The 19,542-nt window shown below is 38.5% G+C and overlaps 2 protein-coding genes across 6 annotated transcripts in view; both read right to left on the minus strand.

Annotated features, from left to right (window-relative positions):
* CPNE1 (copine 1) overlaps positions 1-19,542 on the minus strand; it is a 44,735-nt gene that overhangs the window by 21,892 nt on the left and 3,301 nt on the right. The window contains exon 1 of one of the 5 annotated variants that reach the window (XM_075166160.1): positions 15,110-15,201. The exons of 3 other annotated variants lie outside the window; for them this stretch is intronic. Coding sequence is in view for 1 of the 2 variants with exons in the window: in XM_075166157.1 (XP_075022258.1) it covers positions 15,065-15,082 (18 nt within the window). In the remaining variant the exon portion in view is untranslated. Of the gene's footprint in view, positions 1-15,064; positions 15,202-19,542 lie in introns of those variants that run through there. One more of the 5 variants, XM_075166157.1, reaches the window with a different exon arrangement.
* RBM12 (RNA binding motif protein 12) lies at positions 10,608-15,230 on the minus strand. The gene has a single exon (XM_075166156.1). The coding sequence runs from the start codon at positions 15,228-15,230 to the stop codon at positions 12,588-12,590; it is 2,643 nt and encodes an 880-aa protein (XP_075022257.1). The 3' UTR covers positions 10,608-12,587.

Genomic DNA, 19,542 nt, shown 5'->3' on the forward strand with positions numbered 1-19,542 from the left:
GGGTCAGCTTGGTTTCACTGTTCCACGCAAGATGGAATATAAGCAAGGATTCAGCACAAGAAAACCTGCAGTTTGTTCCTAGTTAATCACACTAATAAATTCTCATCAACTACATCACTCTGTACAGGATAACCAAGATGCTCTATTTCAGTGTACACCAAATATTACACATTAATTTAAGAACCTGGTTAACTCAAGGTTCAGGCTTTAATATATGTGCTTAAGGACAGCTGATTTCCAATGAGCTTATTTTGTTCTGGGCTGACCATAGCTTCTGCCTTACATTCTGCTTACAAACAGAACGAAATGCCAGCAATCCTGCCAGCAGTATGTATCAACTTCAATTTTCACCATCTTGGCCTTATGCTACCCAACAACTCAAGAAATACACACAACACATGTAACAGTCCATCCTGGTTAATAAACTCACACTTCCCAACAACCTAATATAGTCCCCTCCTTGTCCATTGCTTAGTTTAATCCCACATCTTGCAGTTATCACCCTACTTTCTTCAAAACAGCTTCTCTCTTCTCCTGCTGTGATCCCTGAATGTGCAGACCATCAGAAGCAATGCTTTCTCAGATTACTAGTTCAATTTTCAGGCACCAGCCTGTTACGTTTCCGGTTTTGATATTACAAAGCTGACGCTGGTGTCAAGGTAGTGTCAGCATCACTTTCTATTATCAAAATAAAAATTCTAATGGGATCCTACTTTCCTGAACCCCATAAGACTCTAAAAGAAATCAAAGCTAGATTTATATCACTAGATGCACTGAAAAGCATCTTTATTTTAAGCTGAGATTAAGAGAGTCTTATGAGAAAGACCACAGTCCACAAAAATTATTAGTGAATACACCCTCTTTCCAGCACACCAGCTCTTCCATGGGCCACAGAGCCTCATCCCACAGCCCAAGAGCTCTGCAGAGAATATAAATGGCTACATTTTTTTCCTACCATTTCACTATTCCTGGGGGTTTTGAGCAGGGATGGTTAAGACCAGCATTACTACAGGCAAATAATAAATCAGTATTCTCTATACTGTGTTCCAAGTTATCTGTCACCATACATTTTGAGTGATCAATAAAAACTTTGTGGGAAGGGGGTTAATTAACTGTTATTACAAATTTCACATAAAACCTGAAACAAAAGACATCTACTAATTGTTAAAAAAGAAACAGAATATTAAGTACTATTAAGAACACCTTTCTAACCAAACTGCTCTGGCAGTTTGATTCAGTCCTGGTAAGGATCTCCATGGTCCATCAGATAGCCTTAATTTCAGGGATGAGAGCTCCCAGGGAAGGACAGACACACAGCGGAAAGCTCTGTTTCCTCAGGGTGCTGCGGTGAAGTGTTGAGGCTGTGCTGACTGAACCACTCCAAGCCACGACCAGAGGTAAGCAGCGGCACAGCTGCCGGCCCAGACAAGCCTTTCTGAGGTCTGAATTTGACGACAAGCCTTATGCAAACAGGTTATTGACTACCGGGCACCTAAGGCACTCCTGAATACGCATGGAAGTTATGACCTAGTTCTTCTTACTGAGTTCTCTCCACATGAACCCTGAAGCTCCGTTATCACCACAAGAATTTGGGTTTTTTGGTATCTGAAGGCAGTCCACAGGTACGAGCACTGAGTATGCACTGTGGCAACCCGACCTCCGAGACATCTGCAGAAACTGACTGAGAAGGCAAAGCTCTCATTTGTAGAAACATAGAATCCTTTAGGTTGGAAAGGACCTTTAAGATCATCGAGTCCAACCGTTAACCTAACACTGCCAAGTCCACCACTAAACCACGTCCCTAAGCACCACATCTATACATTAATAAAATATCTATACGATAATATCTATATAATATACAATATATATATAATATCTATACGATAATAAAAATAACAAATTTACAACAGTTTAAAAAAAGCTGAAATAAAGCACAAAAATCACAAATGGGATTGTAATTTCCTGCAGAAAATGTGAATACGAACTTCAGTCACTTCATCTTCTTTACTGCAGCTTCCCCCCTCAACGAACAAGAGCCAAGTCCCTACTCTAGGGAGACAACGCTTTCTTCTGCAAGTTCACCTTTACACTGTTCAATGTTCACCTTGAACTTATGCACCACCAATATCCTCCTTAATGACACGAAAAAGCTCAAGGAAAGGTCTGTGCATGCCTTTACTCTATATATATCCTCCACTTTTCTGAGAAATAAGTAAACAAACTGATAGGTCAACATTGATTCTATTTCAAATATTAGTTTGTAATACATTAAATTACAATGGGGTTCAAATTAACACTGGAACTTAAGCAAAACCTAGGTTACTTTTCCAAGCTCTTCATGCAAAAGAAAATGCATTTCAAAGTTCTTCATAGCATTTAGTAGCAGAATATCAAAACCCATCTCCTCAAAAAATGAACTTAAAGCAGGTTGGGGGTTTGGAGTCAATCATTCATTTGACTTAAACTGGAACAGTAACTGCAATCCTAGAAGTGCTCACTGACTTCTCCCACCAAGTAAGATTTTTTTCATTCCTTTCATATTCTTTTATTCAGCTGCTTACCCCCCCCTCGTGATTCTCAAATATTTATTACTGAAATGTAAAGAACAACTTAATTGAAAAACGGACTTAAAAGCCTAACCACACTGACCTTTGTAACAACTCCAAACATGCCATTTTACACTGCAAATCCTTGCCTTTCTCAAGTAAGGCCTCATTCTTTCCCTTAAAACTCCAGCTATTCCAGCTATTCTCAGGCACCAATAGCTAAACATTCTGTCCCATGCCCCAAACAAATCAAGCTGGCTATGGCTCCTCCACTTCTCAGTCCAAACTCCTTAAGCTGAGATTGAAGACTACACCATATTCCTCCTCTTTGGTTCTTTAACTACACTGCAGCTTCACCTGTGAGTACCTCAACATACCACTTCTTACTTACACACACCCAGGATTTTTGAGGCAACATCTTGGCATTCATTCTGCCAATCCCTTTAGCAATTGCTACCCTTCCCAAAGGCTGGAAATCTAAACCATGTTGTACTTACTCTAGAGCCCACATGATTTTATCCATTCCCCCAAACGTAGTCGTGATATTAGGCAGGTGACTTCAAGGCAGAAACTCATTAAGGTCTATCTGTTTAGACTAGTACATACTCTATGAACAGCATGAGTTCAAAATAAGACTTTAAAAAGAAATATGCCAGCAATACATTTTACCAATCTTTGCTGTTTTATCAAACAAATTCACATTACTGAAGAATTTTGGTGACCACATAGTACCAACAGTCACTTAGTTAATGAAAAGTTTGACATATTTTTTGTTCAAATGATCACCACAAAAGGTTGAGATACCCCAGATGAATGCTTTAGCCTATTCTCAGTTGCCCTGAAGTTATTACTGCACAGTGACAACTCTTGCCTAAAAATGAGTAAGGACATAAAGCAGAAGCAACCTTTCAAGTTCTCACGCATTACAGAATCACACTCTCTCTCACACTATATAATTCAGACTTCCTTCTTTATGGATTTTAACCTCCTCATGAAATATGATCTGGAAAAAAATCCCATAATATTCCTTCTGCAGTGCTCCTAAGAAATTGATTTCTTCAATTTATTCACTGTAAGTTCAGCCTTTCTTATGCCAACACTGTCGTCTTCTTTCTCCTTTTGAGTATACGCTTCTTTTTAAGAGAGATTCACACTCCCATAATATTTTTCTGCCACTTATTACCATCTGTATTATGAACATCTTCACTTCTCCATCCTAATCTATTGCAGAATACTACTTCAAAACAGAAAAACCTACAAGAAAACTACCACCACAAAAGCCTGACATCAAGCAAGTAGAACAAAGGAAAGGATTTGGCAAGGGATTTTAAAAGTTTTTTCTCTCCCCGATCCAGACTAACAATAGAAGTATTTAAAGGCCACAAAACACCACACTGACCTCGTGTCCCTTTCCTGTTCTCCTCCAGATCCAACTTCTCCTGCCAGTGTACGTTCCCAAAAGCACAAATCCATTACGACAACAGATTCAAGCTATTCTGCTTGTCTCAGCGCCAAGTGGGCCAAAATGACCATATAATCTCCCCGCATTAAGGGGGAAGAGATTCTACAACTGCAAACACAGGTATTTCCTCAAGTGCTTCTTCCATGTCTGCTATCCATAGTATATATACTGCAATACTTTTCAACCTATACCCTAAAAAAGTCTGTTGTCATTAAGTTTTAATTTGCTACAGAAGTGTTCCACACCCTTCAGAAAACATACCTCGGCAAGTTAAAAACCTGAAAACCCCCATAACCCCATACTGGTAAGCCTTAGATTCTCCCACAGGTGAGCATCTTTATTTTCTCAAAGTCAAATGAATAGTTCCAACAATTTTTTAATAATATGACCAAGCTAAGGTAGAGAGAAGTTCTCTGAGCAAAAACCTCTCTGATGAAAAACCTAGAGTAAATTTAACAGTTTAAAAGCATGGATTGAATTACATTTACTCCCAAGTAGAGAGAAATGGGAGTTATCACCATTGGGTGGAACCTGCAAACTTGGGTTACAAATCGCACATTCTCTGGGCAGCAGAGCACTACCTGCATAGTAAGAGAACGGCTGAATAACTGACACAGGCAGCAGCCAGGACAAAACATCAGACAGGCTCAGCATGTTAACAGTTTGTTCAGCACAGGTTCTTCACCAACAGATTCTTCTACTGCTTTTGTGTACCTAATGCAGTAGCAAAGGGATTTGAAGATCACAAAAAGATTAAAACAGTATCTGTTTTCACATTACACATGTAAGTGTGGGCTGCTCAAAAACATTCAAAACAACAGGTTCTTACTACCTTTTCAAGACTAAACAAGACAGAGAGGAAGGTTACATACTACACCACCACATCGTGGCTGGCGCAGAACTTGATTACAGCGATGCCTCTCACCTTTCACAATAACAATTAAATGATGATACTACAGTCATATTCAGTCAAGTCACTGCACTGAAAATAGCTGATATTTCATAGAAATATAACATTATCTGCAGACTCATGTTAGGATTTATATTACATTGATTTATTATTGGTTTTGTTTAAAAGCATGTTTGGTTTCAGAAAACTCACTCTTGTTTCTGCTTGAAGTTACTTTTACAGGCACAACTAAGGACAAATTTTAACATGAAAAGTAGCACAAGCCATCCAGCAGAAGGAAAACACTGTTTGCACACTCTCCTTCCTGCTCCTGGAGTAATTAGGGTAGCCAAATATTACCTTCTCATTCAAAGAAATAGCATGACATATTGCTTGCATTGCAAGGAAGAAATGTCATTTGGATTATCATCTTAACAAAAATACAGGTGTCAGTTACCCAAAGGGAGGGATGAGTGTCCAGGTAAAAAAAAAAAGCCTTCAAAAAAAATCCAGGACATTTGTGCAGTATGTCATGGTGTTGTGTATGTAATTTCTTCAGATATACTTGAAAGGCTTTTTTGTTTAAGAGATGCATCCAGTTTAGTCAAAATGCTTTATATACACACACAAGGGTTATCACCGACTTAAGTGACAACAAATACAGTTGTCCTTAAAAACCTTAAAACAGACTTGACCATCCAAAACAATTCTGATTTACAATCTAAGAATACGTAAGACTCTGCAGGGCTCAGGTTGAACTGTTTAACAGCAAACCATTTAGATCAATTACATATCTCGTACATTCTGTCATTAACAACTTAGTTAAATTCTTAAGCTAAACTGAAATTTAAATTATCTACTCACTGTTGTATTCTGCTCTTTTTCACACAAGCTCAGTGCTGAAGTTTCTGAACCACAAACATTCTTCATTAGATTAGGGCATCACTTGGTTCCTTTTACTAAAGCTAAAGAGTGAAAGTGAGGCCTCAACCTTTCAACTTCAACTCTAGTGCCAACTTCACTGGTGTTAATGCTGATGTGCCTTTAACGTGAGGATGAAAACATTCTGCCACTAGCTTACTGGTTACTCAGAGACAAATTAGCTATGCACCACCACCCTGCGTACACACTTACCTCACCTCCTAAAAGCATTCAAGTCCATAGATGGAAAGAGCTCTAAGTGCTATAAAAACCACTCCATTTATTTGTATGAGACTGGACCTGTAACACAGAAGACTGGCTCTGCAGCAATGCTGGAATATAGTAGGGGAATCCTAGGCAAGTGAATATTTAACAACTCCACCTCCCCTCCTTAAAGAAGGGGGTTTCCCCTACATTCAGTCAATGAACCGCCAGTGCCTAATTTTACTTTAATTAGTCTCTTTGCTTTTGTAGTGGTTGCATTAGTGTTCCTCAAGAATACCGGATTTATAAATACTGCCCTTTTATTAGAAACATTTGGCTAATAATGAAATGGTATCGGCAAGCATCATTTTCACTTCCAAGTTGAGCTTTCTATTCAAACAAGCAAGGACTTTTCACATTCCATATCCATCCTCCCGTCAAACAAGCAGCAATGCTTTGGTTATACTGCTGAAAATAAAAGTTTCATAAAAAGTTCACATTATGGAGCACATCCAAATGCCACCACAGAAAGAAGGTCACTAAGCAAAGAGGTGCTACACAGAGGCTTGAGATCTTAGTAAGTGACAGCCGTTCTATGAATTTTATTATACAAGGCACTCAAAATTACCTAAAAGGAATTCGTGAAGTTTAGGTTCTGACTATATTGCTATTTTCCTCCCTAAATCTGCTTCATTTCTAAGTGACTAGAAAGCATTTCTAAGCTTTCTACTGTCACACAGAGCAACGCTACATCCACACAGTCATATTTAATGGGAAATGGCTGAAATGAAACTAATTGTTTGAAACTATGAAATAGCTAGATGGAAGTTCCACCTACCTTCAGATGGTCAGAAATCAGAGCGATACCATCCTATCGATTCTTTGGTTAACAATATTGTAACTACAATATGAAGATTTCAAAAAGTTACCAGCCTTCCAGAAGCAGCGACAGGTCCAAAAAGCCAGACTATGCCAACCAAGAAAGTTTTAGGCAGGATCAATTCCTATTTCCCCTGTGAAGCCTTCCAAGTCCTAAATTTTCAGTTTTAAACTTTACAGGGAAATTGTACTCCCTCAACCGTGTACTGTAAAGGCAATCCCCACTCTATCCCTTGAAGTTATCCTGGCTGTGATCTATTATCAACTGAATGAGGAAATACAGTCTATGTCACGGGTAACTCACAACAAGTGTTTCCCAAAAATCGGGGAAAAACAGTGAAGCTGGTGTGAGAATATTAAATGCAGAGTTACAAAATTGATTTTGTGGAAATCGGACTCATGTTAAAAGGAAATATATTCACTATTTCGGAAAGCTTATTTTAATATATTTGGGAAGCAACTGGTAAGACCATTTGACCTTAAGGCTGTAGACATGAGAGCATACAAGACTAAAACAGCCACAAAGGAGTAAGCTTTGACTCTGTAGAAGCACTAAAGAAACTCAGGTCAGAATTCATCTGGTTGCTTCTCTCCTAAGCTGCCATACTGTGAAAACATATATAAAAACAGAAGAATGATAACAAAGCAAGCTGCACAAGTGAGTGCCAGTGAGTGAAAAGAGTCACAACTAAACCATCTGACACCCACGTTCAGTCTGAAACTATGGAAAAGGAACACTTTTAGGGCTGCCTTTTTTTTTTTTTTTTTTTTTTTTTTTTTTTTACATACAGCTTTTCACCCATGAGTGAAAACATCCAAAAGTCAGGAAGATGGGATGCACTCCCTGCACAAACAACACCCAAACATTCCATGTAGTAACAAAGCTCCGAGAAAATTACTGACAAAGTCAGCTGTATAGAAAATAAGCTACAGTATACCTACCTGATCATAAGATAGGGAAAGAGTAGCAGAGTTCAGTACACAGCCACAAACCTTAAGTTGAATGCATACTAACAACCAACAGATTTTCATTCCGTGGGAAAGCCAAATCTTTCAACTACAATCACGTTCTCACTGCCAGAAACAGATAGGAAGAAAACACCTTGAGGTTACTCTTCCTGCAGAAGCATTTAATGGACAGTTTTCATTTCCTCATCCACCAGAAGAGTCACTCGCTCTGCACAAACTCTAGCTCAGTTTTCCCAAAACCGTGAAAGAACATACAGGCGCAGAACGGAAGGGAGCATCAGCAAACCTGCAAAAGGGCAAAGACGAGCAAATATATTTGGCAACACTGCTTCCAGGCCCAAGACAGTGTTTCTGAAAAATCTCTTACAGCAACAGAATTTAGCATCTCTATTTTTTTTCTTTTTAAAGACCTGCAGAATATCTAAAGAAGCAAACTGACATAAAACTAATTTGTGTATGTCTCTAGACTCAAACTAAATGTTTCCAAATATACCAGTCCAGTTTCAAAATGGTTTCCTTCCAACCAATTATCTTGTCAAAGACAGAAACTAGTCTTTTGCTTGCACTCGAGTCTATATTAAACAGGAATTGCAATCCTTTGATTCAGGGTCTAATCCATATATCTGGATAATCATCCTAAAACAACTGCTCTCAAAGAACGGTCCGTTGTCCAGCCAGAGGCTTTAAATGCTCCACAGTATGTAGTTGTTTCAGTTTGGCAGATCAGAAGGCCAACATGGTTCAGAGGTGCGCACCGCTGAACACATGCTGAGGACCAACAGCATTCACTGCGAGAAGCAGCAGCTTTGGAACCACCACAGCAGAAGACTGAGGAGGAACAAAATACAGAAACTGAAATCGTTATTTACAGTTAACGCATCACTGGTGTGCCTAGGTAACTGGAAAAATATTTTTTTCCGGAGCCCGCAGTCTTTAGTGCGCCAAAACAGTCTCAGCGAAACAAGCTGCTAATTTCACACGATATAGGCAACAACTTCTCTAAGGACAGCCTGAACAATTTAGCAGAACTGACCAGCACGTACGTTCTTTAGAAGGTAGACCTTCAATGTCAACTGGCACACGACTATAGTCTTCATCTTTGCATCGATCTTCCTCTCCACTCACAACAAATTCAGAGCATAGACATTCAATGAAAACATTAAATGCTATGAAAGGAACACTACTTAGAATAAAAAAAGAAGTACCCTTCAGTTTTCTTTAAACCTACAAAGCCTCAAACCTTTCATAAATCTACATTTAGAACATGGCAACAACAATTCATCAATAAAGAACTGCCTTTAATGTTGTCTGTGATATTATAGAATTTACTTGTGTTGAAAACAAAATCTGACTGCAACATTTACATGTAACTGCTTGAAAACGTGGTAACTTTAAAAGTCACTTTCATCTAACCATTGCACTTCTTCCATGTAGGTCACAAATTTATCATTGAATAATTTATTATATTCATACTTTCTCTTGTGAATGGGATGACAAAAATACGTATGTTTAACAGAAATCACATTGTGAATGTAACACTTTACGACTTAGTCTTTTTTACAAGTAGTATTTAGACACTAACACTTAAGCAACTGCTAAAACACCAACTTAGCCAGTTATATAAACACAAGTACCTTCTTTCCGTAACTTGAAGAAATTGGGACATCAGTGTCACCGACCGTATTGTTCCAACGAGGCTAAGGAGGATCTCAGCTCCTGACACTCAAAGAATCAAGGCCAAAACAACTGCAAATTTGAGCAGTGCCCATTAGCTGATTCTTTCTGTTGCTACCTCTTGTTAGCAGCCAGCCTTGAAGTGTATATGAAAGGGCAGGTACATACCTTCCACATTGGAGACTGGACCTCAGAGGTCCTACCCTTCTTTTTAAGGCTGTTCATGAATATAAACATGTGCAAAGTAAGCAATTTTATCAGATCTAGCCATGTAGTCTGTTAATATAAGGGTATCCCTCATAATTTAGCACGACATACAGTTTAAGGCTCCTTCTAACAGAAAAGCAAGTTGTTATAGAAAACTTATATTTGCAAGTGACACTTGATAATGAACTTTTCTGTACATATACTTTAAAGGATCAACTGTAACTATTTGGGACAGCAGCTGTATTGCTTATAGTACATACAGAAATTCTAAATATGCTATAACTTCCTATTTTTTCCAAGAGCCTACCGTCAAGGAAGAGGGGATATTTACTAATTTACTACTAGTTTATGCTAAAAGATATAGAGCATCCACTGCTTGGCAAGATGAAAAGCCCCTTCCCAACCCCAAATCCTCCACTTAAGCATTCCCATCCATGTCAATGTTCCCAACACCAACGGCTTTTTGTATTTGTTTGCACTTTTTTTTAGATAAGCATTTAAACATCTTTAGACCACACAGAAAATCAAGAATCAGAAAATGAAAGATTTCCAAAACAAACCTGCACTTTTAGAAAGTCCAAAGGAACAGGCACACAAGCATTTTTCGCTGCATATGCCATGTCTAACACAAACACTAATAACCCTGTATCCATTACCAAGAGGATCCAGACATGAAATCAAAAGACAGTAACACAGAACTGTGTATCTAATTCCAGACACCTGTAGTTTAATTACATTTCACAACAAGGCAAGCATTGTTGTGATTCATTTGAACTGGAAAAAACAGTTATCACCAGTTTCCGCAAGTCAACACACACTAATATCTTAAATCAATTCTGTGAACAATGAAGCCATGTTTTCCTTTTCAGTAAGTTTATTCTAATGTGAAACATGAAGAAACAAGCACCCAAATAACTCCAATATAGTATGAAACTTTAATAAAAGTTGTTCAAAAAAACAAAGAGCAAAATTTTAGAAATAAACTGAAAAGCTTGACTCCTAATCACACATCTTTCTGACATCAGCAAGAGTACTTTCGGACTTTCAAAGGGGAAAAAAAAAAAAAGGAAACAAAGATCTGCTGTTGAAACATTACTCCCAAAGACTGTTGAAACGCATAACATGAAGCTTCAGAGACAGACAGTTTTATTAACAGGAGGCTTAATTTTAAACAGTATGTACAAATCACATGACTTTTCCAAAGTTGGGACCACCTAGTAATCTGTCAAAACAAAATTATGCTAATGAATTACAGAAGCATCTGTGTAATGCGACCGCCTCTTTATTGAAGTACACCTTTATACAATCCTTCCACATAGTCCTGTACTGTGAAATCCTCTCAGGATGCAGCGCTGCACAGGTTTTCAAATCTCTCCTACACACCACATGAATAAAACTGTTGCCACTTGCACCTCTCAATTTTGCCTGACCATACACTTCAGTGTTCCATGATATGCAACACCAAAAGGCACTGTTTTTCTTTGTCCAAAAAACAAAACGGTTTAAAGTTTACTATGTTTAAGTACAATGATTTGCAGGGAATAGCAGGATTTTTCAGGCAATGCCCAAGTCTTAAAATTTATCATAAGCCAAGCAAGGATGAACCAAAAAAATTCTACTTTTCACTTGTGTAATTACTTCCTTTCCAATTCTCTGTTTTTCCATGGAAGGTTTTACTGCACAGCAAAGAAAACGGCAACTCTTTACAGACTTTGAATACAACAGCACAACTTTATTGCAAAAATATATAGTAAACTCAGTATTTTCAAGTTTTGGAGAAAAATAAATTTTATCTCTGAATTCACCCATAGCAGTAATTCACGACAGAGTTGCTGAAGATAAAAGTTTCTTTCATATATAAACTAATTTAAAACTTTAGCTCGACTCCAATCTTCTACTAATAATCACCACTTTGGTTCTCTTAGCAGAGACTCTATGTAAGGAGTTCAAGAGACACATGAGAAATACAACATCAATATCCAACTAGTGTCAAAGATCCTATCCCAACTGATTCATGTAATCCTAACAAATCAAGCTACTTAAACAATAATGAGTATTTTCAAGTTGTTACTTATACTGCAAATGTTTTATAAGTGTACTATAAAACTCATATGATAATGTTTGAGGTTAGCTATACTTGTGGCAAAAGTCTTATTCTGCACAGTTATAATTGCAATATATAAATAACTAAAAGTTATTCCACAAAGAACAGCTTGAATTTTACAGAACGATTCTGCTCATACTTATAGGAATTAGTTTGGTAGACACATCAGCAATGGGCATAATTCAACTGTTCATACAGTGAGAATCTTGGAAAAAACAAAGATACATACACAAAACAATTAATCTGTGTACACTGAGAATTCGTTCAGTTGCAGAGTGAAATCAGGACTTTAAACAAAGCTTTGACCTGTAAACAAAGCAAATTCAGCCAGCTTTTAACCAAATCTAGAAATAGCTATCTATTTTACAATGGCTTGCAAGAGCACCCACTGAAGAGCCTCACTGACTTCATCTATTTCCCTTATCCGAAACTACGTAAAACCGATCTAGATTCCTTGATAAGCACTGTGTCCAGTATAGTTTACCAAACTTCTATGACGAATAAGAATCTGTCTAGCTTCTCCACATATTTGTACGGGAAAATCCACTGCGCATCTATCCTTGCAGTGTTTCTTACGTAATGGCTAACCCAGTGCTCTGTCTTATCAAAACCAATCTGTTTTACAATTTAAACAATCCACAGGTTCTATCCTGGAAATACTATAAAAACCAATCCAGATGCATTTATCACAGCACTATGAATATCTATTCTACAACTACTTCATATTAACAGCTACCCTAAAACAAGTTTTACTTTTCTGGAGCCTATAGGCCTGTCATTTAAATCAACAACAGCTGCCATAGCTTCATCACGAGACTCGAATGCAACCATTGCTTCTCCAGTGGGCATGCCTTTTTCATTGTATTTTAAGCACACTGAACCAGGGATCACTTGGTAACCATAAAAGAAATCCAAAATTTCATCCACCGAAACAGTAAAGGGCATATTTTGCACTTTAATGACAGTTGGTCCTGGCTTCCCAGACCCTGTTCCAAAACCTGGGGGTCCACTAATATGTATATTTCCTGGTCCAGGTCCAAACCCTGGAGGTCCACTTAAATGTCCAAGACCACTAGCAATTCCTGGAGGTCCAGCACCAAAGGCGGGGGGTCCACTTAAACTGCCAGGACCATTACCAAAAGTCTGAGGACCACCTGCAAAACCTGCCGGTCCACTCAAATTACCAGGACCACCTGCAAAACCTGGGACCTCAATACCTGCACCAGGTAAACCACTAGTTGCAACTGTAGGTATTCCTGGTCTAGAATCAGGAAAGCCACCTATTCCAGGTGGTGGTAGAGGGGGACCAAATGTGCCAGACCCGCCGAAGTTACCAGGGAAATTAAATGGAGGACCATTGTTTGCATCTTTAGGATTTCCCCCCAAGAAGGCATGCTCATCCCCACCAGCGCCCTGTGCTCCTGGCACAGGTGCATTTCCTTGTATCGGTATTTTCAGTATCTTTTTCCCTTGAGACGGTGGGTTTCTCTCAATATCTCTCATTTCTTCTACAGTTATCAAACGCAAAACAACATCTCTTCCATTCAGTTTTTTACGGTGCAAACGCTCTGCCTTACGAGCATCATCTTCAGCTTTAAACTGAACCAGTGCTTGTCCTAAACCTTGCCCGTTATTATCAACAAGAATTTGTACAGAGTTTTCTTCTACTGCCAGTCCCTCTAGAAACTGAAGGATTTCCATTTTTGTTATATTATATGGAATATTAGATATATGTGCACACAATTTTGGCGAGCCTGGCTCTCCCTCGGCATTCATGAGGATTTCTCTCTGGTCATAGCTGAAGTTCTGCAATCTTTTACGAATCATATCTATCTTTTCTAACATTGCCTTTTTAGTAATTGGATGAACTTGAATAAAGCGATTCCCTATGTACTGCTTATGATGACACAAAGCTGCTTTATAATCAGCTTCATTCCTGAACTCAACAAAACCCTCTCCAATTGCCTTCCCATTAGGTCCATAAGCTATATAAATGCTGTCTTCAACTATATCCAGCTTTTTAAAAAAATCTATCACATGTTTGTTCTCCGATTCAAAGGGAAGACCTTTCAAATAAACACAGAAACCCTGCTCATGGGGAGATCTCGACCGTGACCTTTTCTGTCCACTAGGAGATTTGGACCTAGAATGAGGCTGGGGAGGAGGAGGGTGTGACTGCCCAGAAGGACCCATGGTTTGCTTGAAAGTTATGTGGCCTCCAGCAGCCACCCACTGTCTCTCTGTTGCAGGACTAACTTCAACATAGCGCTGAATCATCAGCATTCTGTTTCGCTTCAGTGCTTCAAATGTATCTTGAGGAGAAAAAAACTTAACTAGTCCATTTCCATTATTTCGACCTACATGATCCTTCAGCATATGGACTGCATCCACACGGAGCCCAAGGAAAAAGTCTTTCACATCAGATTCTGTTGCAGAAAAAGGCATTCCATGAACGCTGACATATAAATCATCTGGATTGATTGGAATTGGCTTGACACTACTTTGAGAATTCATCTGGATAGGATTTACAGGATTCATGGGACCAATAAACAATGGATTCAAGCCGCTGTTCATATTCACTGCTGCTCCAGACCCATTCATTCCAGTGGGTAAAGGTGCTACGGGTGGAGGATTCATAGGAGGCATTCCTGATATGGGAGGCATAGGTGTCATTGGAGGTACGGGGGGCACAGGGGGTATCGGAGGAACTGGAGGAACAGGAGGCAGTGTGGGTACAGGAGGTGGAACAGGTATCGGGGGAATAGAAGGCATTGGTGGCAAAGATGGCATAGCTGGGATAGGAGGGATTGGTGGAGGAGGTACTGTGTTCATTGGGGATGCTGTGCTAGGTATAGTTGAGCTAAATGTTGGGCTACCAAAGGTACTCCCAAGATTTGGAGGTGCAGTCCCCATACCGGCAGTAGAAAGTGTGGATATGTTTTTATTGCTTTCATGCACAGTAGTAGCAGCAGTTACTACACTAGGAGAAGGATTATTAAAGTTAGGTACAGTAGTAGGTAAGTTAACCCTTCCACTCATTCCAGAACTAGGTGGTGGCCCCGACCTGCTAGCATTTGCTGGTGGCATATCTAGATTGGCAGTTTCGAAACGCCTACGACTGAGTTCTATCATGTTCTGCATTTCAGTTTTACTGCTCAGCAATAGTGTTACTTTTGACCCTTTAATTGTACCACCTGTGCGCATCATACCAAGCCTTGCATCTTCATCAGTGGCAAAAACGATGAAAGCCTCACCCAGTTCACCCCCTACAATATGCACGCCCCCATCAGGAATGGTCAATCCAGAGAAGAAGTGGCGAATGTCCATGGTCCCCGCCACAATCGGGAGACCTTGCAAGCGGATGACCACAGCCATGCTGCGCTGAAACAACACACACCTGCAGATGAGAAAAGGCAACGGCTATGTCAGACTACTGTTTATGACACCATGCAATTACCTACAGACACCATCTACAATATTTGTTTACATACACCTAACAACATCTTGCAAAGATTAAGCATGTTCATATTCCAAGTTCCTTATTCACGTTTGTTTACTTCATAGAGATTGAAGTATTAAATATTTACCAACACAATTAGTATATATTTTGCACTAGAAATTCCAAAATAACTGTTAAACTAAGACCCACAAGTGTCAGTAAAAAAAAAAAAACACCTAAGGAACAGCAAAAATCAGAACTATTATATCAGTAGTTGAATATTTAATGGAACGTAAGCAAAATGAGTATTTTAGCCAAGCAGATAAAATTAATATACCATACTCTGATATGGTATCCGCTGTACCTGGCAAAGTGACTGTGCCAAATTCTGCACACCTATGGGAAATAAACAGTTCTCTTTCATTTGGGGAGGGAATTTATCTCCTGCCAGGTGAAGACGAGTAGGAACGTAACAGTGGGTTGGTTATGAACAAAAGCCCATTATGGACAACTAGCAACAGTGAGACTTGCACAACATCCTGAGAGGGACCATCCAGATTATACTGATCCTGTATTTTTCTCCTAGCAAAGGCAAGAGGTCTAGGTGACCATGAAGCTAGCTAACCATGATAAATTAGCCCCAGGCATTTTGTGACAATACAGAGCTCACCGAAACTAGATTATCATCTATGCATATCCTAGCTAGATATTTGGCCTTTACAACTTTCAAAAACAAGGTATAATTTTTTAATAGTTGCAGATGTTCTGTCTAATATTACACTTTCTGTCTCAGGCACAAGTAAATGACTTTTACCTCTGCAGCTGAGGTTAGTGGAAGCTTCAGATCAGTTTTGAACAGGGAGATCTTGACAGTTACCTTGTACACATTCTACAAAAGAGCCTGAGGTCATATCAGAAGTTCAAAACAAACAGGAAACTAGGTAATTCTGACTTATTCTTGACAAACCTTCAGTAAAGACTGAAAGCATCATATTAATACTAGCACAATTCACCAGTTCAGAAGCTAGCCTCTCATCCTAAACAGTCAGCAGCAGCACCTTGTTTCACCTGAGCCACTTCACCTCTGAAACTTCTTGACTTCCTAAGTACAAGCCAGTTCAGTATCTGTATGGAAGACCTCTAAGGCTCCCATTAGACACATACAAATGGTGTTAACTAAGCATTTGAAATCAAGGATGAACCAGATGATACAATGCAATACCAGGAGGCAGTGCATCACCAAAGACTTTTGGCTGTATGCCAAAACTACGTAGTTGTATGACCAACTACGATCAGGAACTATCTCCAACATTTCACATTCAAGCTAAGTATTGTATCCCAGCAAACAGTCAATTCTTTAAGTCAGCTGCATTTGCCTGTCCAAGTCTTCCAATCGCTTTAGAGTAGACATGCCTTGAATACATCCTTAACTACTAGGTAAAGCCTCTATCCAACAATTTAACCAGGTAAGGCTGAAGTCAGTACTTCATGAAAACAAGAGTAACAATTCTTCTACAGGGGAAAAAAAAGAAGCAATTCTTTTGTTTGCATGGTGGAACTTCAGATTACTCAAATGGGTACTTAAGTATTTTGTTTTGTTGCCCAATAAACCAGAGCTATCCCCTTCCATACACTAATGAACTCAAGCAACATACTCGGGTATTAAAGGGCATTGGCCTACATCCAGTTGACACCAGAGAACTGCAGAGGACCTTTCTCCCTCAAGGAAACAGCAGACAAGCCCACTGGCACAAAGTCAGCTCTGCTGCTCCAGCCCCTGTGAATGAACGTCCAATTCCTTACTATACTGTCTTGAAAGAGAAACTGGAACTTGCAAGAAGAACATGAGAAGGTTCAAAAAAAAAAATCTAGCTGTATATACTGCTAAGAAAACCCCTACTACACCAAGGGATGGTGGCAACAGGGATTTTTTTTTTTAAAAGCAACTTTCCCATCTCCATGGCAAGGTAACAAAAGCAACATCTTGCACTTATCTCTTATCGTGACACTTACATTTAACTTGAGAATAAAGTTCATTGCTCAATCATTTTCCAACAGCAAAATAACTGGCCCATGTGAAAAAAACAGGTCAAAGTAAGAACTATCTATGCTATATACACATCTAAGAAAGCATGTAAGACTCTTCGCACTGTTTTAAAACAGCAGTATTTTTCAATGATTCTGTAGTTTTATTTTAAATTTGCCTAACATTGATAGCAATCTCTGAAAATAAAGTTAAAATGAAAATTCTGTGTACTTTAAGGAAGCCATACTAAAGGGGATTGTAAAACCTGTACATTATGCTACAGGATTGCTTTTGAATTAGATGATCAATTAAGCAAGCAAGCAGTATAAGGACACCCCTGTTTTTGCTCTATGCTTTGAAAAATAAAATAATACTAATAGCAAATCCTGCTAGGAGGTTTACATTTTCTCAATTACCTTTTATACAAAGGAATGAGTTTCAGAAATTTTTATGCATCTGGAGTTAGACATTTGAAGTTTCTTGTGTTAAATGGGAGATTACTTTTAGTTATCTCCTTACTGATGCAAAAGGGATGACAATCTGATATGGTCATTAGTTGAAGAAAGGCAACTTGGGAAGGTTTTTCTGCTCAAATCTGCTGGTTTAGAACAACATATATTCTTTATCAGAACTGACACCTGCTAGATAACTGCATTTACTAATGATTCCATGAATCTAGCCCAGAAGTCAAATTAACAGATAAAGTCACAAAAGAATTCTTAGGAGTTCAAGCATTTGAACACTTACATAACTTCTGGGATAATGCAAGTGTTTCAATCTTGCACTAAATTCAAAACTTCATTATAAATGCTAAGAGATATCCTGAAGTTTTGTTACTAAGTATTCTATTTAGGTCCACTAAATCAAATCACTACCAACAAAAAACCCAAACAGCTGCTTAGACATATAGTTGCTAAAAAAACTAGCTGCAATGACTTCAGCGTAGTTAATTCCATGCATGATATTAAGCAAATGCTTGCTATTAAGCAAGAGCTAACAGTAGCATGGTACGAATAAGAAGAATTTTAAGGACTTTACTCCATCAAGTATTTTTGGCAAAAAAGTATTTTGTCAATTCAAAACATAACTGCTTCAAATTTTTCAGGATTTCAGTGCTTTAACAAAGTATTAGTTTCACTTCTGTGATTTAAAGAAAAAATCACAAGGACCAAAAAGGTCAAATTTCACATTTCTAAGCACTCACAAGTCCGATTTTTTCCAAAACGCACTTAGAAGACAATAACCCATTCACTCAAATTTTCCAACTAATGAAAAAGCAAAGCCTGTCCAAATATTTCACTGTTCATTGTAAAGATCAACATACGTGCAGAGGCAACATTAACTTCAGACACAGATTGGGCTACACACCTCTTAAGTGGGCATTGAAGGCTTTTTGTTGGGCTGTTAGAGGTGTTCTCAGGCTATCTGCTTTTCCCTCTGTACAAAAAGGTACTTTAAGGCAAAAATGGGTTTTGTTGTCATTTTGTGTGTTTCGTATATTTTTGGAGAGGCCAAAAGCACAAAATCCTAGAGTTGTACTATGGACAAGCCATCCCTATTAGCAAGCCGAGATCAAGAACGGAGAGTGAAGGGCTGCCGACAATCCAATTAAACTCATCTGATGAACCGTAACAGCATGTTTGTGTCTTGACAGTAACGTCTTTAAAAATGTAGATGTTACACTGGAAAAGGTGTACAAGATGACAATATTACTTCTTCCATTTATGTGCTAGTCAATAAAATAAGCAGAATTTGGTTCATAAGCATAAATTGATGAAAACGCTAGACTAGCCTTTTAAGACGCATTTTTGAAATTAAGAAAAGTTTAGAAGATTCAACATAGTCCCTGGGGAGTATTAAAGTACAATACCCACGTGGTACACATAGACAACATATTTGGCAATTCTTGGACAAAAAATAAGAACTGGAATAACATTGGTATTGTAAGAGGAATTTTAAGTATCCAGGCTGAGACTGTCTAGCAAAAGCTAAAACTGGAGACTAGAGTTTTCAGTTTTGCCTTTTTTTTTGTTTTTTAAAAACAGGTTAAAACCAACCTGTTAGATTAAGATAGTCATCTCCGAGCTAATTTGAACCTATCTGATCCCTTTAAATGCTGCAAAACCTAATTAGAACCAATTACTGTACACTTCTAAACGCCAATAATTAGAAACATGCAGACCTGTGGGCTGCAGCAAAGTAGCTACATTTTCCAACAGTGC

Source organism: Calonectris borealis, chromosome 17, assembly GCF_964195595.1.
Source record: "Calonectris borealis chromosome 17, bCalBor7.hap1.2, whole genome shotgun sequence".
Taxonomy (NCBI): domain Eukaryota; kingdom Metazoa; phylum Chordata; class Aves; order Procellariiformes; family Procellariidae; genus Calonectris; species Calonectris borealis.

Coding starts and splice junctions, on each gene's coding strand:
- RBM12 (XM_075166156.1), bottom strand. CDS start 15,230: ATGGCTGTGGTCATCCGCTTGCAAGGTCTCCCGATTGTGGCGGGGACC.